The sequence below is a fragment of the Sitophilus oryzae genome, unplaced genomic scaffold, assembly GCF_002938485.1.
Source record: "Sitophilus oryzae breed Bouriz unplaced genomic scaffold, Soryzae_2.0 scaffold_1189_pilon_pilon, whole genome shotgun sequence".
NCBI lineage: Eukaryota > Metazoa > Arthropoda > Insecta > Coleoptera > Curculionidae > Sitophilus > Sitophilus oryzae.
The window spans coordinates 540,286-556,310 of NW_022145825.1; the positions used below are offsets into that span (position 1 = coordinate 540,286).

At 34.9% G+C, this 16,025-nt stretch overlaps 2 protein-coding genes across 2 annotated transcripts; both read left to right on the top strand.

The window, feature by feature from the left end:
- Positions 1-1,069: 1,069 nt before the first annotated feature.
- On the top strand, positions 1,070-6,847 carry LOC115891643 (maltase 2-like). Its single transcript, XM_030912167.1, has 8 exons — positions 1,070-1,314; positions 1,393-1,512; positions 1,816-2,030; positions 2,120-2,348; positions 2,403-2,746; positions 2,807-3,059; positions 3,127-3,457; positions 6,720-6,847. The coding sequence occupies exons 1-8, from the start codon at positions 1,113-1,115 to the stop codon at positions 6,784-6,786; spliced, it is 1,761 nt and encodes a 586-aa protein (XP_030768027.1). The 5' UTR covers positions 1,070-1,112; the 3' UTR covers positions 6,787-6,847.
- A 3,534-nt stretch (positions 6,848-10,381) lies between these two features.
- LOC115891642 (maltase A3-like) lies at positions 10,382-13,130 on the top strand. The gene is made up of 8 exons (XM_030912166.1): positions 10,382-10,632; positions 10,710-10,829; positions 11,133-11,347; positions 11,433-11,661; positions 11,717-12,060; positions 12,121-12,373; positions 12,433-12,766; positions 12,996-13,130. Exons 1-8 carry the CDS (start codon positions 10,431-10,433, stop codon positions 13,060-13,062), a joined length of 1,764 nt encoding a protein of 587 aa, XP_030768026.1. The 5' UTR covers positions 10,382-10,430; the 3' UTR covers positions 13,063-13,130.
- The last annotated feature ends 2,895 nt before the right edge of the window (positions 13,131-16,025 follow it).

A 16,025-nucleotide genomic window follows, 5' to 3' on the forward strand; every position in this document is an offset into this window, starting at 1 on the left:
ATCGTTTAGCTACAATACTCCGTGTCGTATGTGGTGAACAACCCTGTATATTGTGGATGATATCGAGAAGGTGGAAACTGATTCTTGTAGAACTTTTTACGTAGAATACAGTGGCGTAGTCTGTTTTTCTACAAAAAAAATATTTTTGAGAATATGAACTAAAGTTATGTTTTTTTTTTTCAAATGGAACACCCTGTATATTTATAAATGATATAATCCGTCTTGCTATGAGCTTCTCAAAAATATATATCACTCTATATTTATTTTCACCATTTACTGCAGTATTTAAAATACATCATTTTTTTATTAGTACGTCATGATAAATAACAAAATAATCAAAATGGTATATACTAAAACAGATATACACATATTAAAATTTTATTTGGAATTGATATATTTTACTTTTGAACTGTTAGCACTGAATCTCCGAATATATTTTTATTTTTTTTATAACAGGATTTATTATAACAGGATGGGTTTGCAAATATCTAAAGGTGCGTACAGACCGGCTGCGCCGCTCTGCGCCGCGCCGCGCAGAATATTTTTTTAACATGAACTTTTGAAGTGTATTTTTTTAGCGCCCACAAAAGTATACGTTAAAAAAATGATTTGCGCAGAGCGGCGCAGCCGGTCTGGACGCACCTTAAATGCTTGTATTATTAGCTTGCGTTATTAAAGCTTTTTCTAGGTGTTCGACATTATTGTAGTTGCCACGATATATTTCATATTTCAAAAATCCACAAAATCAGATATCGAGAACGGATAAATCCGGGAATCAGTGATGACACCTACATGAATTTTTGACTGTTTTGAAAAGTAATAACTTTTCGTCCTTACCTGTATTACACCACTGAGTGAAAAAAATATACATTTCTGCCATTTTTTAAGTTATAAATGGCTGTTTGCCATTGCCACTGGTTATAATAATATAAATATTTGAAACATCTTAAATATCTTTGTAATAAGGAAAAACTATATACTCGATATCGTTTAAAAAGTATTTGTTTTTTATCTACCACTCAAGATTTTTTTAATCTTTGAGATAAAAAGTGTATAAACAGTAGAATACCTACATCAAGCAACTTATCATTTCGTATCATCAAACCTCTACAATGATGTTGTTAAGGTTTTTAATATTTGCGGTCTTCTGCAGTGCCGCGTTTGCTAACATTTCTAAAATAACTAACACAATCAAAAGAGAAGGATTCGCTGGCAATGAATCTTCTGGCGATTGGTGGGAAACATCTGTGTTTTACCAGATTTACCCCAGAAGCTTTAAAGACAGTAATAACGATGGGAATGGTGATCTACAAGGTAAAATTTGTATTTTTTAGAGAAAAAAAAATGATTATTCAGCAAAAAAGCATTTAAACACGTTATAACATGATTTAGGAATAATCCAAAAACTGGATCACATTCAAGATGCAGGTGTAGATGCTGTATGGCTCTCACCAATTTATAAATCCCCACAAGTGGATAATGGTTATGACATTTCAGATTATCGTGATGTTGGTATGTGATCATTTCGATTATTTTTTAATACATCTCCAATTTTTAGTTTCAAATCAAATAACTATTAATAAGCATCTATATTTTTTCTTATTAATGCTTTGTAATATTTAATTCTGTTTTTCTTAGTTATTTTTTCTAAAATATATTTATTTGATATATAGCTTTCAGAAAACTATTACAAGATTTTCTTGATTTTTCTCAAAACTTTTAACTTTACCTCTATTGGTTTGATCATTTATTAATAAATATAAATATGCAGTTGTGTTTAATTCTGGAATTAAAATACATTTTAAATAACCTCAGATGAAATCTATGGAACTCTGGATGACTTGAGACAACTAGTTGACGAAGCTCACAAACGTGACATCAAGGTGATCCTAGATTACGTTCCCAATCACACCAGTGATCAACACGCATGGTTCCAAGCCTCTTTGAAAAACGAATCTGTATACGCTGACTACTATGTCTGGAAAGACGCTGTTATAGTCAATGGAACCAGAACTCCACCAAATAACTGGGTATATTACCACAAATAATAAATAATGTTAATATTAGATGCATACTTTAAGATACCAAGACTAAGATGAAGTATCGTTGCTTTTTTAAGATTAGCCAATTTAAAGGATCTGCTTGGGAATGGAGTGAAGAAAGACAACAGTACTATCTTCACCAATTTTCTGTCGCTCAACCTGACTTAAACTACCGTAATCCAGCTGTTGTGGATGAAATGAAAGACGTTTTAAGATACTGGTTGAATTTTGGTATCGATGGATTCAGAATGGACGCAGTACCAACTTTATTTGAAGACGCAGAGTTCAGAGATGAGCCTCTGTCAGGTTAGAATCACCAAACAGGATGATAAAGTCTTCCTTAAAAAAAATGTATTTCAGGAGACCCAAACTCGGGTCCTGAAGATTCTGGATATTTGATTCACATTTACACGGTTGATTTAAACGAAACTATTGAATTAATCTACGAATTCAGAGAGCTTTTGGATGAATACAACGCCAACCAGTCATATCCTCGTATTATGATGACCGAGGTCTATAGCGATATCAACACTACCATGCTGTACTACGGAACAAAAGATGGATCCAGGAAAGGTGCCCATTTCACCTTCAACTTCTGGACTTTTATCATGGGTCTTCAGAAGGGATTTAGCTCGTATGACTTGGAGAACTCTATAATGAACTGGCTGCTAAATATCCCATATGGGTATATTTCCAACTGGGTGGTAATTAAACGTCATAATTCACGAATGTCTTTTAAAAATTAAACCCATAACGAACTCTAGTTAGGAAACCACGACCAGACCAGAGTTTCCACCAGGTTAGGACCTGAAAACGTCGATGCTTTAAATATACTAGTTTCTATATTGCCTGGAGTTCAAATAACTTACAATGGTGAAGAAATCGGCCAGGAGAATGGAGAAGTAACTTGCGAGCAAGGATACGATCCACAAGCTATTAAAAACTGCAGTACTTTTAACCAAACGAGCAGAGACTTTGAAAGAACTCCTTTTCAGTGGGACTCAACAGTAAATGCAGGTAAAACCCAACCCAATAAACATTAATTGATTAGGTGATTAGGTCTTTAATCATTTATTTTTCTCAGGATTTAATGAGGGTGCTGAACCTTGGTTACCAGTGAGCCAAAAGTACCTACAGACGAATCTAGAGAACCAAAACCTTACTGATATAAACAGTCATTACAACATCTACAAACAAACAGTGGAATTAAGACAGAGCTTCAGAAATGACACTGACTATGTCCTATCTTTTTCTTCCGTAGAAAACCTCTTTGTTCTTCAAAGATTTTTATATAACTCAGATATTTATGCATTTTTCTACAACGTAGGCGATGAAGTTTTAAGTCCATCGACTTTTAACGTAGCTGCGAACTCAACAGTTGTTATAAGGAGCAATAACAGTGCCTATAACATAGGGTAAGATACAAAAATAGTTTTTTTGTGAAAGCGTTTTTTTTTTGAAAGTTTTTGATATTTATTTGAGGTTCGAAATGACATTCTTTTAGGCAACTAGTATCTAAAAGTCACACATGTTTAGGCACTAGTCCCTAAAAGTAAAAAATGAAACGTTAGAAACAATGAAAATATTTATTTATTATAATTCTTAAACGTACAATTATTTAAATTATTAAAGTGAAATAAGTTGTCAGAGAACAGACCTGAGTATCAAGAACCGCCACAGCCAGAAATAAACATTGAAGGAGAGGAAACTACGTGGATACCAACAAAATAAAGACCGATATAATGTCTTTAAAGAATGGAAGAGCATGTGGCCCAGAGGGAGTATATGCGGAACTCTTAAAATCTGGAAGCAAAAAACTGTTTAGAATGTTAACAAACATAGTTAACCAGTGCTTAAATGGTCATCCAGTACTTGAACAGTGGAAAAAAGCATATATCTCCTATATATAAAAAGGGCTCAAGGAAGGATCCCAATAACTACAGGGGAATTTCGGTCGTAAGCACTATGAGTCGCCTCTATGGAAGGATACTGAGGAACTTAATTGAAGAGGAATACTCCAGCTACGAAGAAGAAGAGCAGAATGGTTTCACAAGCGGAAGATCATGTACAGATAATATCTTTGCATTGAAACAGATCATCGAGAAGAAATCTGCAATGAACCAAGAAGTTTATATAACATTCATCGATCTACAAAAAGCATATGATACAGTGCCAATAATAAAATTATGGGAAGTATTGCACAAATCAAGAATTAACGCAGCTCTGATAAAAGCTGTACAAAATCTTTACCATGGAGGAAAATCACAAATAAAAACGGTCAACGGTCTCTCAGAGGAAATTTCTATCACTAAAGGGCTCCGACAGGGTTGCTGTATATCTCCAACACTATTTAAAATTTATATTGCCAAGGCCTTACATATATGGAAAAGAAAATGTAACGGAATGGGTATAGAACTAAATGACATATGCCTATACACCTTGCAATTTGCAGACGACCAGGCCATAACTGCAAACGACAAAGATGACATGGAATATATGGTGCGGAAAATAATTGAAGAATATGCTAAATGGGGTCTCACAGTAAATACAGAAAAAACAAAATACCTTCCAATTGGAGCTAATACAGAAAATCTTATTTTAGAAAATAATATGGAAATTAGGGCATGTGAAGATTACAGGTACCTGGAATCGATATTTACAGGAAATGGAACGGACGATAGAGAAATAAACAACAGAGTACTACAGGCACGAAGAGTTATCAGATGCATAAATGGTATTGGTATGGAGCACTGAAATTACAAAAAACAGAAAATATAATATATACGAGACACTAGTTAAAAGCATATTACTCTATGGATGTGAAACATGGCGACTCACTGAAAGGAACAAAAGGAAATTAGAGACAACAGAAATGGACGCGATTAGAAGAGCAATGAGAATTTCACGGAGGGATAAGATCAGAAATGAAGACATTAGACAACAGATGGGATATAGAACAAAAACAATTAATATGGTACGGCCACGTTCAGAGAATGCACAATGAAAGAATTCCAAAACAAGTCATTCATTGGATACCACCTGGTAAACGAAAGAGAGGACGTCCCAAGAAAACATGGATGGAAGGAATAAGAAGGCGATGAGCGAGAAAAATCTGACCGAAGATCAATGGGAAAATCGCACAGGGTGGAAGTTAGGCATCGGACAACGTCGTAGGACGTTCTGACCCGAATTTATATATTGTTACGGATTCCGTGGGTCTACTTTCTGTCGAATTCGCCAGGTTCCTCAATGCACCGTTGCGGTTATGCAACCAGTAATACACCTTGACCTTAACAATATATTAAAGTGAATACAAGAGGCATCCAACTTTTCGTCTCTAAGAGAAATGCAAGTTGTAGGAGTCGGAATAAGTCAGTTTCTTGTACTGGCAATGCTGGTAGCTTCTGCTTCTACGTGAACTGCTTTTAATTTCTTATTTGGCGTATCTTTCTGTCTGTCCCATGATTCTTTTTGCTATTTCGGTTTTCTGTTCAATTGAATTTTCAATGTAACCTTCAGCAACCTTGCTTGATCGCCAACCTCCATGTCGCTTTAAAACTGCGCTCCTGAATCTGCCAGCATTGTTGCAGAGCTGCACCGGAAACAATGACCAGTGGATTCAATGGCGTTGGAGAGTCCAAGAAATTCCGCTTTCTTTTTTGGAATACCTCCAATTGTATTGATTCCAACTGGCAGGATACAGCATTGATTTTTTCGATACATTAAGAAAAATCGCTGATGTGTCACATTGAGTGGTCGAAGTTTTGCGTACTTACGAAATACATGTAAGAAATTGATACCATCTATTGGTACCTCAGTAATCGTAAACACTCTTGGAAAATGAGTTTTTGTATTCGGAATCTCCACACTAATAAATGATTGACAATCTTTAATGGCATCTACGGTCAAAAACGTGATTTCTTCCCACCTACATGCTCCAAATACTCCAACGATTAAGACAACTTTAGCTAACTGGAATTCTTTGTCATCGGCTTCTTTCATAAAGCGTTCTATTTCCAGTTTCGTAAATACTTTTGATTTCTTTGCCTGATATTCGGAAGCTTGTCTTTTAAAAAAGGCAATAAGGTTTGTGAATTTGCTAATATCTACGTTTCCGTTCAGGTAAATCATGGTGCGGAGCATCGAATATTTACTCCACAGAGTTGACGGCTTTAAGGTAGTGAATAACTTTAGGAAATAGGCTAGCAATACCTTTTCTGTGAAATTCTCAACATGTTTTTCTTTGACCCAAGTTTCAAAAAGGTGGTCTCGTATAAGCTTTTCGACTTCTTGGACACTAATTTTTTTTCACTAATTTTTTCACAAAACTTTGTAGGAAATACGGCAATGAAGAACATTTTAAAAAATCTTTAAAAATAAATAATAATAATAACATAAAAATCTCAAAATATCCGCTTTCATAAAAAATCTTGTATGTAATTCGTTGCGAAAAGATTGTTTTAAGCACACGACGCATTGAAAATTTTGCATCCAGTGCTTAAAACACAATCATTTCGCAACTTATTGTTACATAAATAGCTATTCTACTATTGAAATAGTCTTATAATGCAAAAAATAAAAATTCTTAAATAAAAGTTAGAAAGAGATTTGCGAGTTTCTCGCAAAAAATAATATTACAATCATTTTAATTTTGAATTAAATTATTTGGTTTTCTAGAGATATTTTTAACTACACTGGAGAACTTCAACCTAAGGAGGCAGTACTTGTATTAATGGACTTATGAATGAAACGAAGAAATAATTAAATTGTACTTCTCTTTCCTTTAAATAAACAATTATTCAGAATGAAGTGTACAATGATTGGGAGGGGCTTAATCACCGCGACCTTACAGATCTATTGTGTGTCCACGTTTTTTGAGTTATAACGAGTCTCATCATAGAGTTCCAGGGCTTTGATAAAAGCCAGTATTTGAGACGGCATCACACAAAATAGTTCCCCATCTTCGATATCAGATGTACAAGAGTTGTTCTGGTGTTTTCCCATTTTCCCTACAGAATCTGCATTCGCCGTTGTTTCTTAGCTTCAATCTACTGAGGTGATCGTTGAGGAGACATTAAAAACCGCGTAACAATCCGAAGATTGTTCTTACTTAAATCTAGGAAAATCTGTAATTTTTTCTCTGTCGTAAATTTTGAGGAATTTCTACGAGTGTCTTAGACCGTTAAAGGTTCCCATTCCAGATTTTTGAGTTCCAATAATAAAGAACATAAAATATAGTCCGTCTAGAAAGTATCCGGAAAAATGAAAGCAAAATTACAATTATCGATATAAACACACCGGAAAAGTCTAGGGATATTACAATGTTATCCAGCCATCGTCAGTAATTTTATTTTTTGCATTTCTGATATAATAAAATTAAAATAAACAAATAGTTTATAGGACGTATTGGAAATAAAAATGCGAAATTTACCGAATTTTTCAAATTTACCTTGATTTTTATTGAACTCAAAAAATACAGACATTTTTTTTATTCTAAACTGTGAATTAAAAAAAAAGATAAAACAATTTTTACTTAATAAAGGGTATGGCCTCCTCTACTGTTCATTACAGCCCTACATCGTCTCTCCATGCTCCTGATCAGGTTGTCGATCTCTTCTTGTACAGCCTGCATTCACGGTCCGAACCAGATCCCTACGAGTTTCACGAGGCATACCCATTCTCAAAATTCTTCTTTGGACCGCGTCCCATACGTGCTCGATGAGGCTGAGGTTAGGAGATTGTGCCGGACAGGGTAAGATGTTTAATTGATGAGCATTGATAAACTCACTTACCACTCTGGCTGTATGAGGCCGTGCATTGTCATGCATGAGAATGAAGTTTCTCCCAAAATCATTGGCATATGGTAACACGACAGGCTCAAGAATTAAATCACGATATGTGATTCCTGTTAGAAACTTTTCAAGAAAAACGAGATCGGTTTTTCGGCCTAACTGGACTCCTCCCCAGACCATAACTGTTCCACCTTGATAAGGGTGCACTTCCTGAACATGATCCAGCCGAAAAAGATTTCCCGGTTCTCTCCATACCCTAAGCCTTCTCGAATCCGGATGAATTTCAAAGCGTCACTCATCCATGAAGAGAATATTGGCCCATTGTTCATTCGACCACTGAACATGATCTTGAGCCCACAAATATCGTACCTCTCGATTTCCTCTCGTTAAGGGTTGAGCTCTCCAGGGGCGTCTGCTTCTTAAGTTGACCTCTCTTAATCTATTGCGAACAGTGTCAGGAGTAACGATTACATTATGTGTTTCCTGGAGAATTAAACTAAGCACTGGTGCTGTAAGAGTCGGTCGGCGTCGAGCATTTAATTGTAAAAAATGATCTTGCTGAGGGGTAGTAATGCGATATCGCCCTGTGTGCCTTTCAGCAACATCACCACTTTCACGGTAGCGTGCACTTAATCGCGATATTACACTTTGCGTTGTATTTAATGCTCTAGCTACGTCGATTTGGCGCATTCCAGCTTCGAGCATACCCATGGCCCTTAGCATTTCGTCTCTGTTAAGGTGTCTACGCTCCATAATGTTGTTTAATACTAAACAAAGTTATTTGAATGAATTCTGGCCAGTTATTATAAAAACATAGCCAGTACAGGTTAAATTCGAACAATTGATGCTAGGTGCTTTTTAAACGTTTGACATAAAATGAACAAACACTTCTGCAAATATCCCAAATTTAGAAATAACTAGTGTGACTACTTCGTTTCAATCGAAGTAGAAAGAATCGGCCTACAAATATGTGGTTGTTTATTCAAAACATTTATTTTTAACTTTAATAAAATGATATCCCTAGATTTTTCCGGTGTGTGTATATTTTTAGGACTTGAGTTAAAAAAATTATAATAAATTATTAATTCTATTTACTTATACAACCTCGATTTAACTCCAAACACTTAACTAAACGTCCAGGTACATCCGAAACTAGGCCCACATCATAATGTTCAGTGGCGGTAGTCCAGGCCTGTAAAACTGAGCGAATCAAATCTTGTTTATTTCGTGGAGCTGCTCGTTCCACTTCAATCTTCATTAGTCGCCATATGTTTTCAATGGGACTAGGTCTGGTGAAACTGCTGGCTATGGAATTGTTGCCAAATGGTGTTTTTGCATCCAAGCTTAACATGAGCCGTTTCAAGAAGAAACCCATTTAAAATATCACAATATTTTGCAGTATTAACAGTTCCATCAACTATACACAGAGGTGTAGCACCACGCTGAGATATTGCTCCCCAAACCATTATTTTAGTGGGAAATTTTGAAACTTGAACGGTAACATTTTCTTTTGATAGAATTTTTGGAAACAACTTTTGTCAGAAATAAAAACATTATTAAAATTATCTTCTTGAAAACGTTGACAAAAATCTATTCTTCGCTGCCTTTGTAGAGGTGTTATGGCAGGGATTTTTTTTGGCTTCCTTGATATGTAGCCTTTTCTTTTCAGAGATATGCGGACAGTTTCTGGACACACTTTTAATTTTTGCTGACTTCCGAATCTGTTAGCCTATTTGCGAAATCCTAGACGCGGATTCTGTCGTCCTAATGTCACTAAAGCGTTTAAATTGTTTTCGCGAATCTTACGCGGTCTTCCTCAAACTGGTCCATCCTTCATATCTGTGCCATTTTTTATCCTGTTTATTGTCTCATATACTGCACTTTTTCCGAGTTCAGTCAATTGCACTAATTTTTAACGTTTCGAACACCTTTTCTATACAAATTAATATTCCACCATTTATCTTTTTTTTACTTGCGACATTATTTCTCAAATCTCAAGCCGGTTTACAATCAACAATATTTGACAAATGGTGTTGCCATGCCATCTTGGTCATAGCCTACTATCGGCACAACCTACGTGATGGATTACTGTTGTCTTAGGGTGTTAAGAAAAAAAAATACATTAAAATTAGGAAAAATATAAAATTCCGGATACTTTCTAGACAGACTATAAGTTCACAGTAACACCGTAAATCCGGTAATATTTTGAATAAAATTCAAATATGTCCATTGAAAGGCCATATAGTACTGTCAAAAATGGGGGATTCGTTATATTGAGTCCATTTCTAATGCATCAATATATGGATGACATTATACTTCATTAATCTTTTTTATACAAAGAGTATTAGAAAGAACTAGATCGTACTTCTACTTTGACGTATTTTTTATATTATCGCGCTGTATATTAGTACAATATCACTGTATATCATTTAATAAATCTTCCAAATAACTAAAATAATTAAGAAATACCCGGTACCAATTAAATTTTGTTTATTATTTGTCAACCACTCAAAATTTTTTCTAATCTTCGAGATAAAAGGTATATAACATCGGATGCCATCAAGCCACTTATCACTGGTGTATCACCGGATCCACAATGATGTTGCTAAAGTGTTCAATATTTGTGGTGTTCATCACTACCGTCTTCGGTAACACTGTTAAAGTAACTAATACAGTCCAAAAAGAGGCAACATCCAATCTTGGACTTTTTGGTGAATGGTGGGAAACTTCTGTGTTTTACCAGATCTATCCCCGAAGCTTTAAAGACAGTAACAACGATGGGAGCGGTGATATTCAAGGTAAAATTAGTTTTTTTAGAGAAAACATATATTTATTCAGCAGTAGAAGAGTTTGGAAGGGTTATAATAATTTTTAGGAATAATCCAAAAGCTGGATCACATTCAAGATGTGGGTGTGGATGCTGTATGGCTCTCGCCAATTTATAAGTCCCCACAAGTTGATAATGGTTACGATATCTCAGATTATCGTGATGTTGGTATGTGGTATTTTGATTATTTAATAATACAACCACAATTTTTATTTTCAACTGAAATAAATTTTAATAAGCAGCTACATAACTTTATGATATTTAATTTACATTTTGCTCTTGGTTAACACTTTTCTAAAACATATTTTATTTGACTTTATACATCTCAAATAATTAATACAAAACTTATTCTTGTTTTTCCCGAAAACTTCTAATTTTACATCTATTAGTTAGATAAAAATAAATATGGCGGTTGTGTTCAATTCTGGAACTGTCCAGAATTTCCTTAAAATATATTTCATGCAACTCTAGATGAGATCTTTGGTACTCTGGATGACTTGAGACAACTAGTTGATGAGGCTCACAAACGCGACATCAAAGTGATCCTGGATTACGTTCCCAATCACACCAGTGATCAACACGCATGGTTCCAAGCCTCTTTGAAAAACGAATCTGGATACGCTGACTACTATGTCTGGAAGGACGCAGTTATTGTCAACGGAACCAGAACTCCACCAAACAACTGGGTATATTATCTCACAAATACTAAATAATATTAATATCCAGATGCATACTTTAAGATATCAAAACTAAAGTATCGTTACTTTTAAGATTAGCGAATTTAAAGGATCTGCTTGGGAGTGGAGTGAAGAAAGACAACAGTACTACCTTCACCAATTTTCTATCGCTCAACCTGACTTAAACTACCGTAATCCAGCTGTAGTGAATGAAATGAAAGACGTTTTAAGATACTGGTTGAATTTTGGTATTGATGGCTTCAGAATGGACGCAGTATTCACTATTTTCGAAGACGCCGAGTTTAGGGATGAACCTCTTTCAGGTTAGAACCATCAGTTTAATAAAACTCAGAGATTGTATTATAAAAACTATTGCAGGAGACCCGAACTCTGGTCCTGAAGATTACGGATATTTGGATCACATTTACACGGCCAACCAAAACGAAACTATTGACTTAATCTACCAATTCAGAGAGCTCTTGGACGAATACAACGCCAACCAGTCATATCCTCGAGTTATGATGACCGAGGTCTACAGCGATATCAACACTACCATGCTCTACTACGGCACTGAAGATGGATCTAGAAAGGGAGCTCATTTCACATTCAACTTCATAACCTTTATCACGGGTCTTCAGAAGGGTTATAGCACTTTTGACTTACAAGATTCGATTATTAACTGGTTGAGACATATCCCGTCTAGTTATACTTCCAACTGGGTGGTAAATGAACATTATATATCATATTTATCCTTCCAAATTAAACACATAAACTTGTTCTAGTTAGGAAACCACGACCAAACCAGGGTTTCAACCAGGTTAGGACCTGAAAATATCGATGCTTTAAACATACTAGTCTCTATATTACCTGGAGTTCAAGTAACTTACAACGGTGAAGAAATTGGTCAGGAGAATGGAGAAGTAACTTGCGAGCAAGGCTACGATCCACAAGCTATCAAAAACTGCAGTACCTTTAACCAAACGAGCAGGGACTTCCAACGAACACCTTTCCAGTGGGATTCGTCAATAAATGCAGGTAAATCTAAATCACTCGATCGTTTCCCTGTGTTGTCTTTCATGCTTTATTTTACTCAGGATTTAATGAGGGTGCTGAAACTTGGTTACCAGTGAGTCAGAAATACTTACAAACCAATCTAGCTGACGAAAACGTTACTACAGTAAACAGTCACTACAATATCTACAAGCAAACGATAGATTTAAGACAGAGCTTCAGAAATCAAACTGGATATTTCGTATCTTTTACCTCCATAGGAAACTTATTTGTGGCTCAAAGATTTTTGTTCGACACTGATAATTACTATGCTTTATACTACAATGTTGGAGATGAAGTTATGGATCCTGTGCCTTTATCGATAAATGCTACTGCGACAGTAATTATAAGGAGCAATAACAGCGCTTATAGCATCGGGTAAGAAAGAGATAGAGTAAATACTATACAATCATTATTAAAAACGCTATTATGCACATTGTATAGATACATTTACGTACAATGTATTTGTTATGAGCAGTTAAGACATTAACATAAAAAAGAAATATATATATTTGCAATTCTTTGTCATTCGTATCACAATTAACTTGTAACACTTAAATTATGATATAATTGAATTTGTTTTACATTAATTTTCTGTATTTTATAGTGATGTTTTTGACTACAATGGATCACTTCAAGCCAGAGAAGCAGTACTGTTGAAATTGGACTTATGAATGCAATGAAGATGAATTTAAGATGTATCTGTTATTTAAATTGTAAATAAAGAGTTTTACAGCCTTTCCCTTATTGTTTGTTTATAATAATTTATTTAATACTAACAAAACCAACAATATAATTTCTTAATCTACGTCAGTGAGTTAAGAAGCTCTTAACTGACGCATTTTGAGTGAGTTAAGAGCTTCTTAACTCACACATTTTCATTACCGTACTCCTTGTTTAGATGACTTCCAAAGAGAAAAAAATATTTTGTAAAACATTTTTATTTTGCACTAAATTGGAAAAATATGTTATGAGTACCTTTTCATTTCCATTGTTGTGTACTTTTTTTTCGGTGCACCCTTTTTCATACTTAGACTATGTATATTCATACTTCTGCTTCGATCTTGCTGCAAGCAATCCAGAAATTGCTCTGAATGCCTCTTCTTCAATGTCAGAGGGAATATTTCCGAATCGCTCATTTTTTAAACTAGTGACATCAATATTATTTACTGTCATATTGACATTGCCATGCATGATGTTATTTGAACAAAGGTATTAAGGTAATTATTGATTTTTAGGATAGGTATATAGTTAAGTACAATCATTTTTAAAATACATCCTGTGTTTTTATAGTTAGACGTAGATAAAATATTGTACAATACACGCGAGTTAACTCCACTAAGATACTTGTGTGGTTACACAACTCGTGCTACGCACTGGTGCAACTTTCACACACGGATCATAATGCTGCTATTAACTCACTTGTATCATAAATATCTATTATCGTAAAACTTATACACTATTATTCATTTTTTTGCTGTCAAGTGTGGCTTTAGTTCCCCTTTGATATAATTCAAAAGCTGGCTTGTTATAAAATCAGTACTGAAATAGAACAGAAGAACTTGGGATATGTTAAATTGATATCATCATCATCATTTGCAACTTATTCAACTTATTCAACCATTCCCAATTATGGTGTAGCCTTCCTCACATATTTAGATACTCTCTTTGTAGTTGTGCTCATTGTTGTCTATTGTTGGCTAAGTGGTCCCAAAATATCCATACTAATGTCCTAATATCATGGTCCCATCTCAGGTTTGGCCAAGTCTCTTAATTCCTTGTGGGTACCATGCTGTAATTTTTGCCACTTGAGGGATTTGATTCTGTGGATGAAATCTATTACCGGGATCTTTGGTCGTATCCACTCTATTCTTTTACGATTTTTTTAGTTATTTCCAACCTATTTCGTTCCATTGAGCGTTGTGCGACCTGCAGTTTCCTTTTAAGTGTCTCGGTCTTTCGCATGCCTAGGTTATGACTGGTAGTACACATTTGTCGAATGCTTTCTTCTTTAGATAAGGTGACATTTTAGATTTGAATATGATTGATTTTCTTCCATAAGTAAATTGATATAAAAAACAGTTTCAGTGTGAGAAAGAATCAGTAATTTTCTCATAAATAACATAAGTATCCACACAGGTAGAGCCAAGTGTTTTGAATTTCTTATAGTCGATTTTAGAAATGGACAAAAAGTCACTATTTTATAAGTTTAAAGTAATCAATTGACGGTTTAAATCAATTGATTACTTGAAACAAAGCATATATTAGTGTTTTAAGTAATCTTCCATGATATCCTTTCCTATCATTTATAAGAACAAATCTTCATTTGATTTAATGCTTGAGTAATCGATGAAGAGCAAGAGCTATCATCGGACATTGAGGCTGTTTGTACACAAAAACCGTGTGGATTTTTCCCAAACTCAAGCATAATATCCAATTTGTTATTATTAATATATTAATTATTGCATTAACAACTGATTTTTGTGTGAAAGTTTGTATTAAAGTTAGAATCTTTAATGATATAAGCAGGCAACTGCCATTTTTGTCTGTGTGTTATCTCCATATCCAATATTCTGTAGAATTATTATTTTGTAGAATCTTGTTAAATAAACCATCTTTCTGATATGCGGTTAACAAAATTCAAACCACTGTATTACTGACAACTACTGTCCTGCAGTGAGGCAACAATGTGCTAAAGCCATATTAAGTGGAAACAAAAGGTCTTTTAGCAGGACCTATGACATTAAATGCCACCTCAACAATAAAAAGAGGACAAACTCAATAGACCTTAGAGGTTACAGTGTTTTCCCCCAAGCATAAGACGGCTCTTATGAAAAACAAGGCCACTTCATATCTCCTAAACAGTTCTTGAAGGTATATGAATTGTGTATGAAATATGTATAGAATACACACATGCCCAAAATTATTGCATATATCGTTTAAAAATATACAGAAAGGAATTTAAAGTATCTTTTTTTATACATAGCTTTGATAATCTGTAATAAACATTTTTTTGTTAAAATGGATATGGTAAACAATGTTTATCGTTCAGACCTGATATTATTACAAATTCTTGCACATTTCGATTTGTGGTCTCTTGGGTTTCAGAAGAAATTTGACCATTGTTTTGGCCTTAAAATGCCTAGAAACATTATTTCACAGTTTAATAGAGTCAGAATAGTAACACTGTCTCAACAGGGCTACAGGCAAGTTGCAATAGCTGACATTGTAGGAGTTAACAAAAGCGATGTTTCGCGAATATTAAAATAATTCAGGGAGACAAACGAGGTTACAGACGGGCCTGGAAGAGGTAGAAAGAGAGTTACTACTGCTGTGCAAGACCGTCAAATATCCCTAATTGCACGACGCAATCCCCTGCTTTCTAGTGCTGCTATTGTTAGCTCGCCTTGAACTTGAAGGAGTAAATGTTTCAAGAAAGACCATAGCAAGAAGACTCCATGACAGAGGATTACATTTAAGGAGGCCTCTACGTGTTCCGAAACTTAATTTACAGCACAAAATTACGCGACTACAATGGGCTGAGGAGATGAGAGCAAATGGACCTAATTGGAATTTCGTCATGTTTAGTGATTCAGCCTCGCGACGAACTTTGGTCTGGAGAGCATCTGGAAGACGA

Coding starts and splice junctions, on each gene's coding strand:
- LOC115891643 (XM_030912167.1), top strand. CDS start 1,113: ATGATGTTGTTAAGGTTTTTAATATTTGCGGTCTTCTGCAGTGCCGCG. Junction 1,315..1,392: donor TGGGAATGGTGATCTACAAG/GTAAAATTTGTA, acceptor AACATGATTTAG/GAATAATCCAAAAACTGGAT. Junction 2,349..2,402: donor CAGAGATGAGCCTCTGTCAG/GTTAGAATCACC, acceptor AATGTATTTCAG/GAGACCCAAACTCGGGTCCT.
- LOC115891642 (XM_030912166.1), top strand. CDS start 10,431: ATGATGTTGCTAAAGTGTTCAATATTTGTGGTGTTCATCACTACCGTC. Junction 10,633..10,709: donor TGGGAGCGGTGATATTCAAG/GTAAAATTAGTT, acceptor AATAATTTTTAG/GAATAATCCAAAAGCTGGAT. Junction 12,767..12,995: donor AACAGCGCTTATAGCATCGG/GTAAGAAAGAGA, acceptor TGTATTTTATAG/TGATGTTTTTGACTACAATG.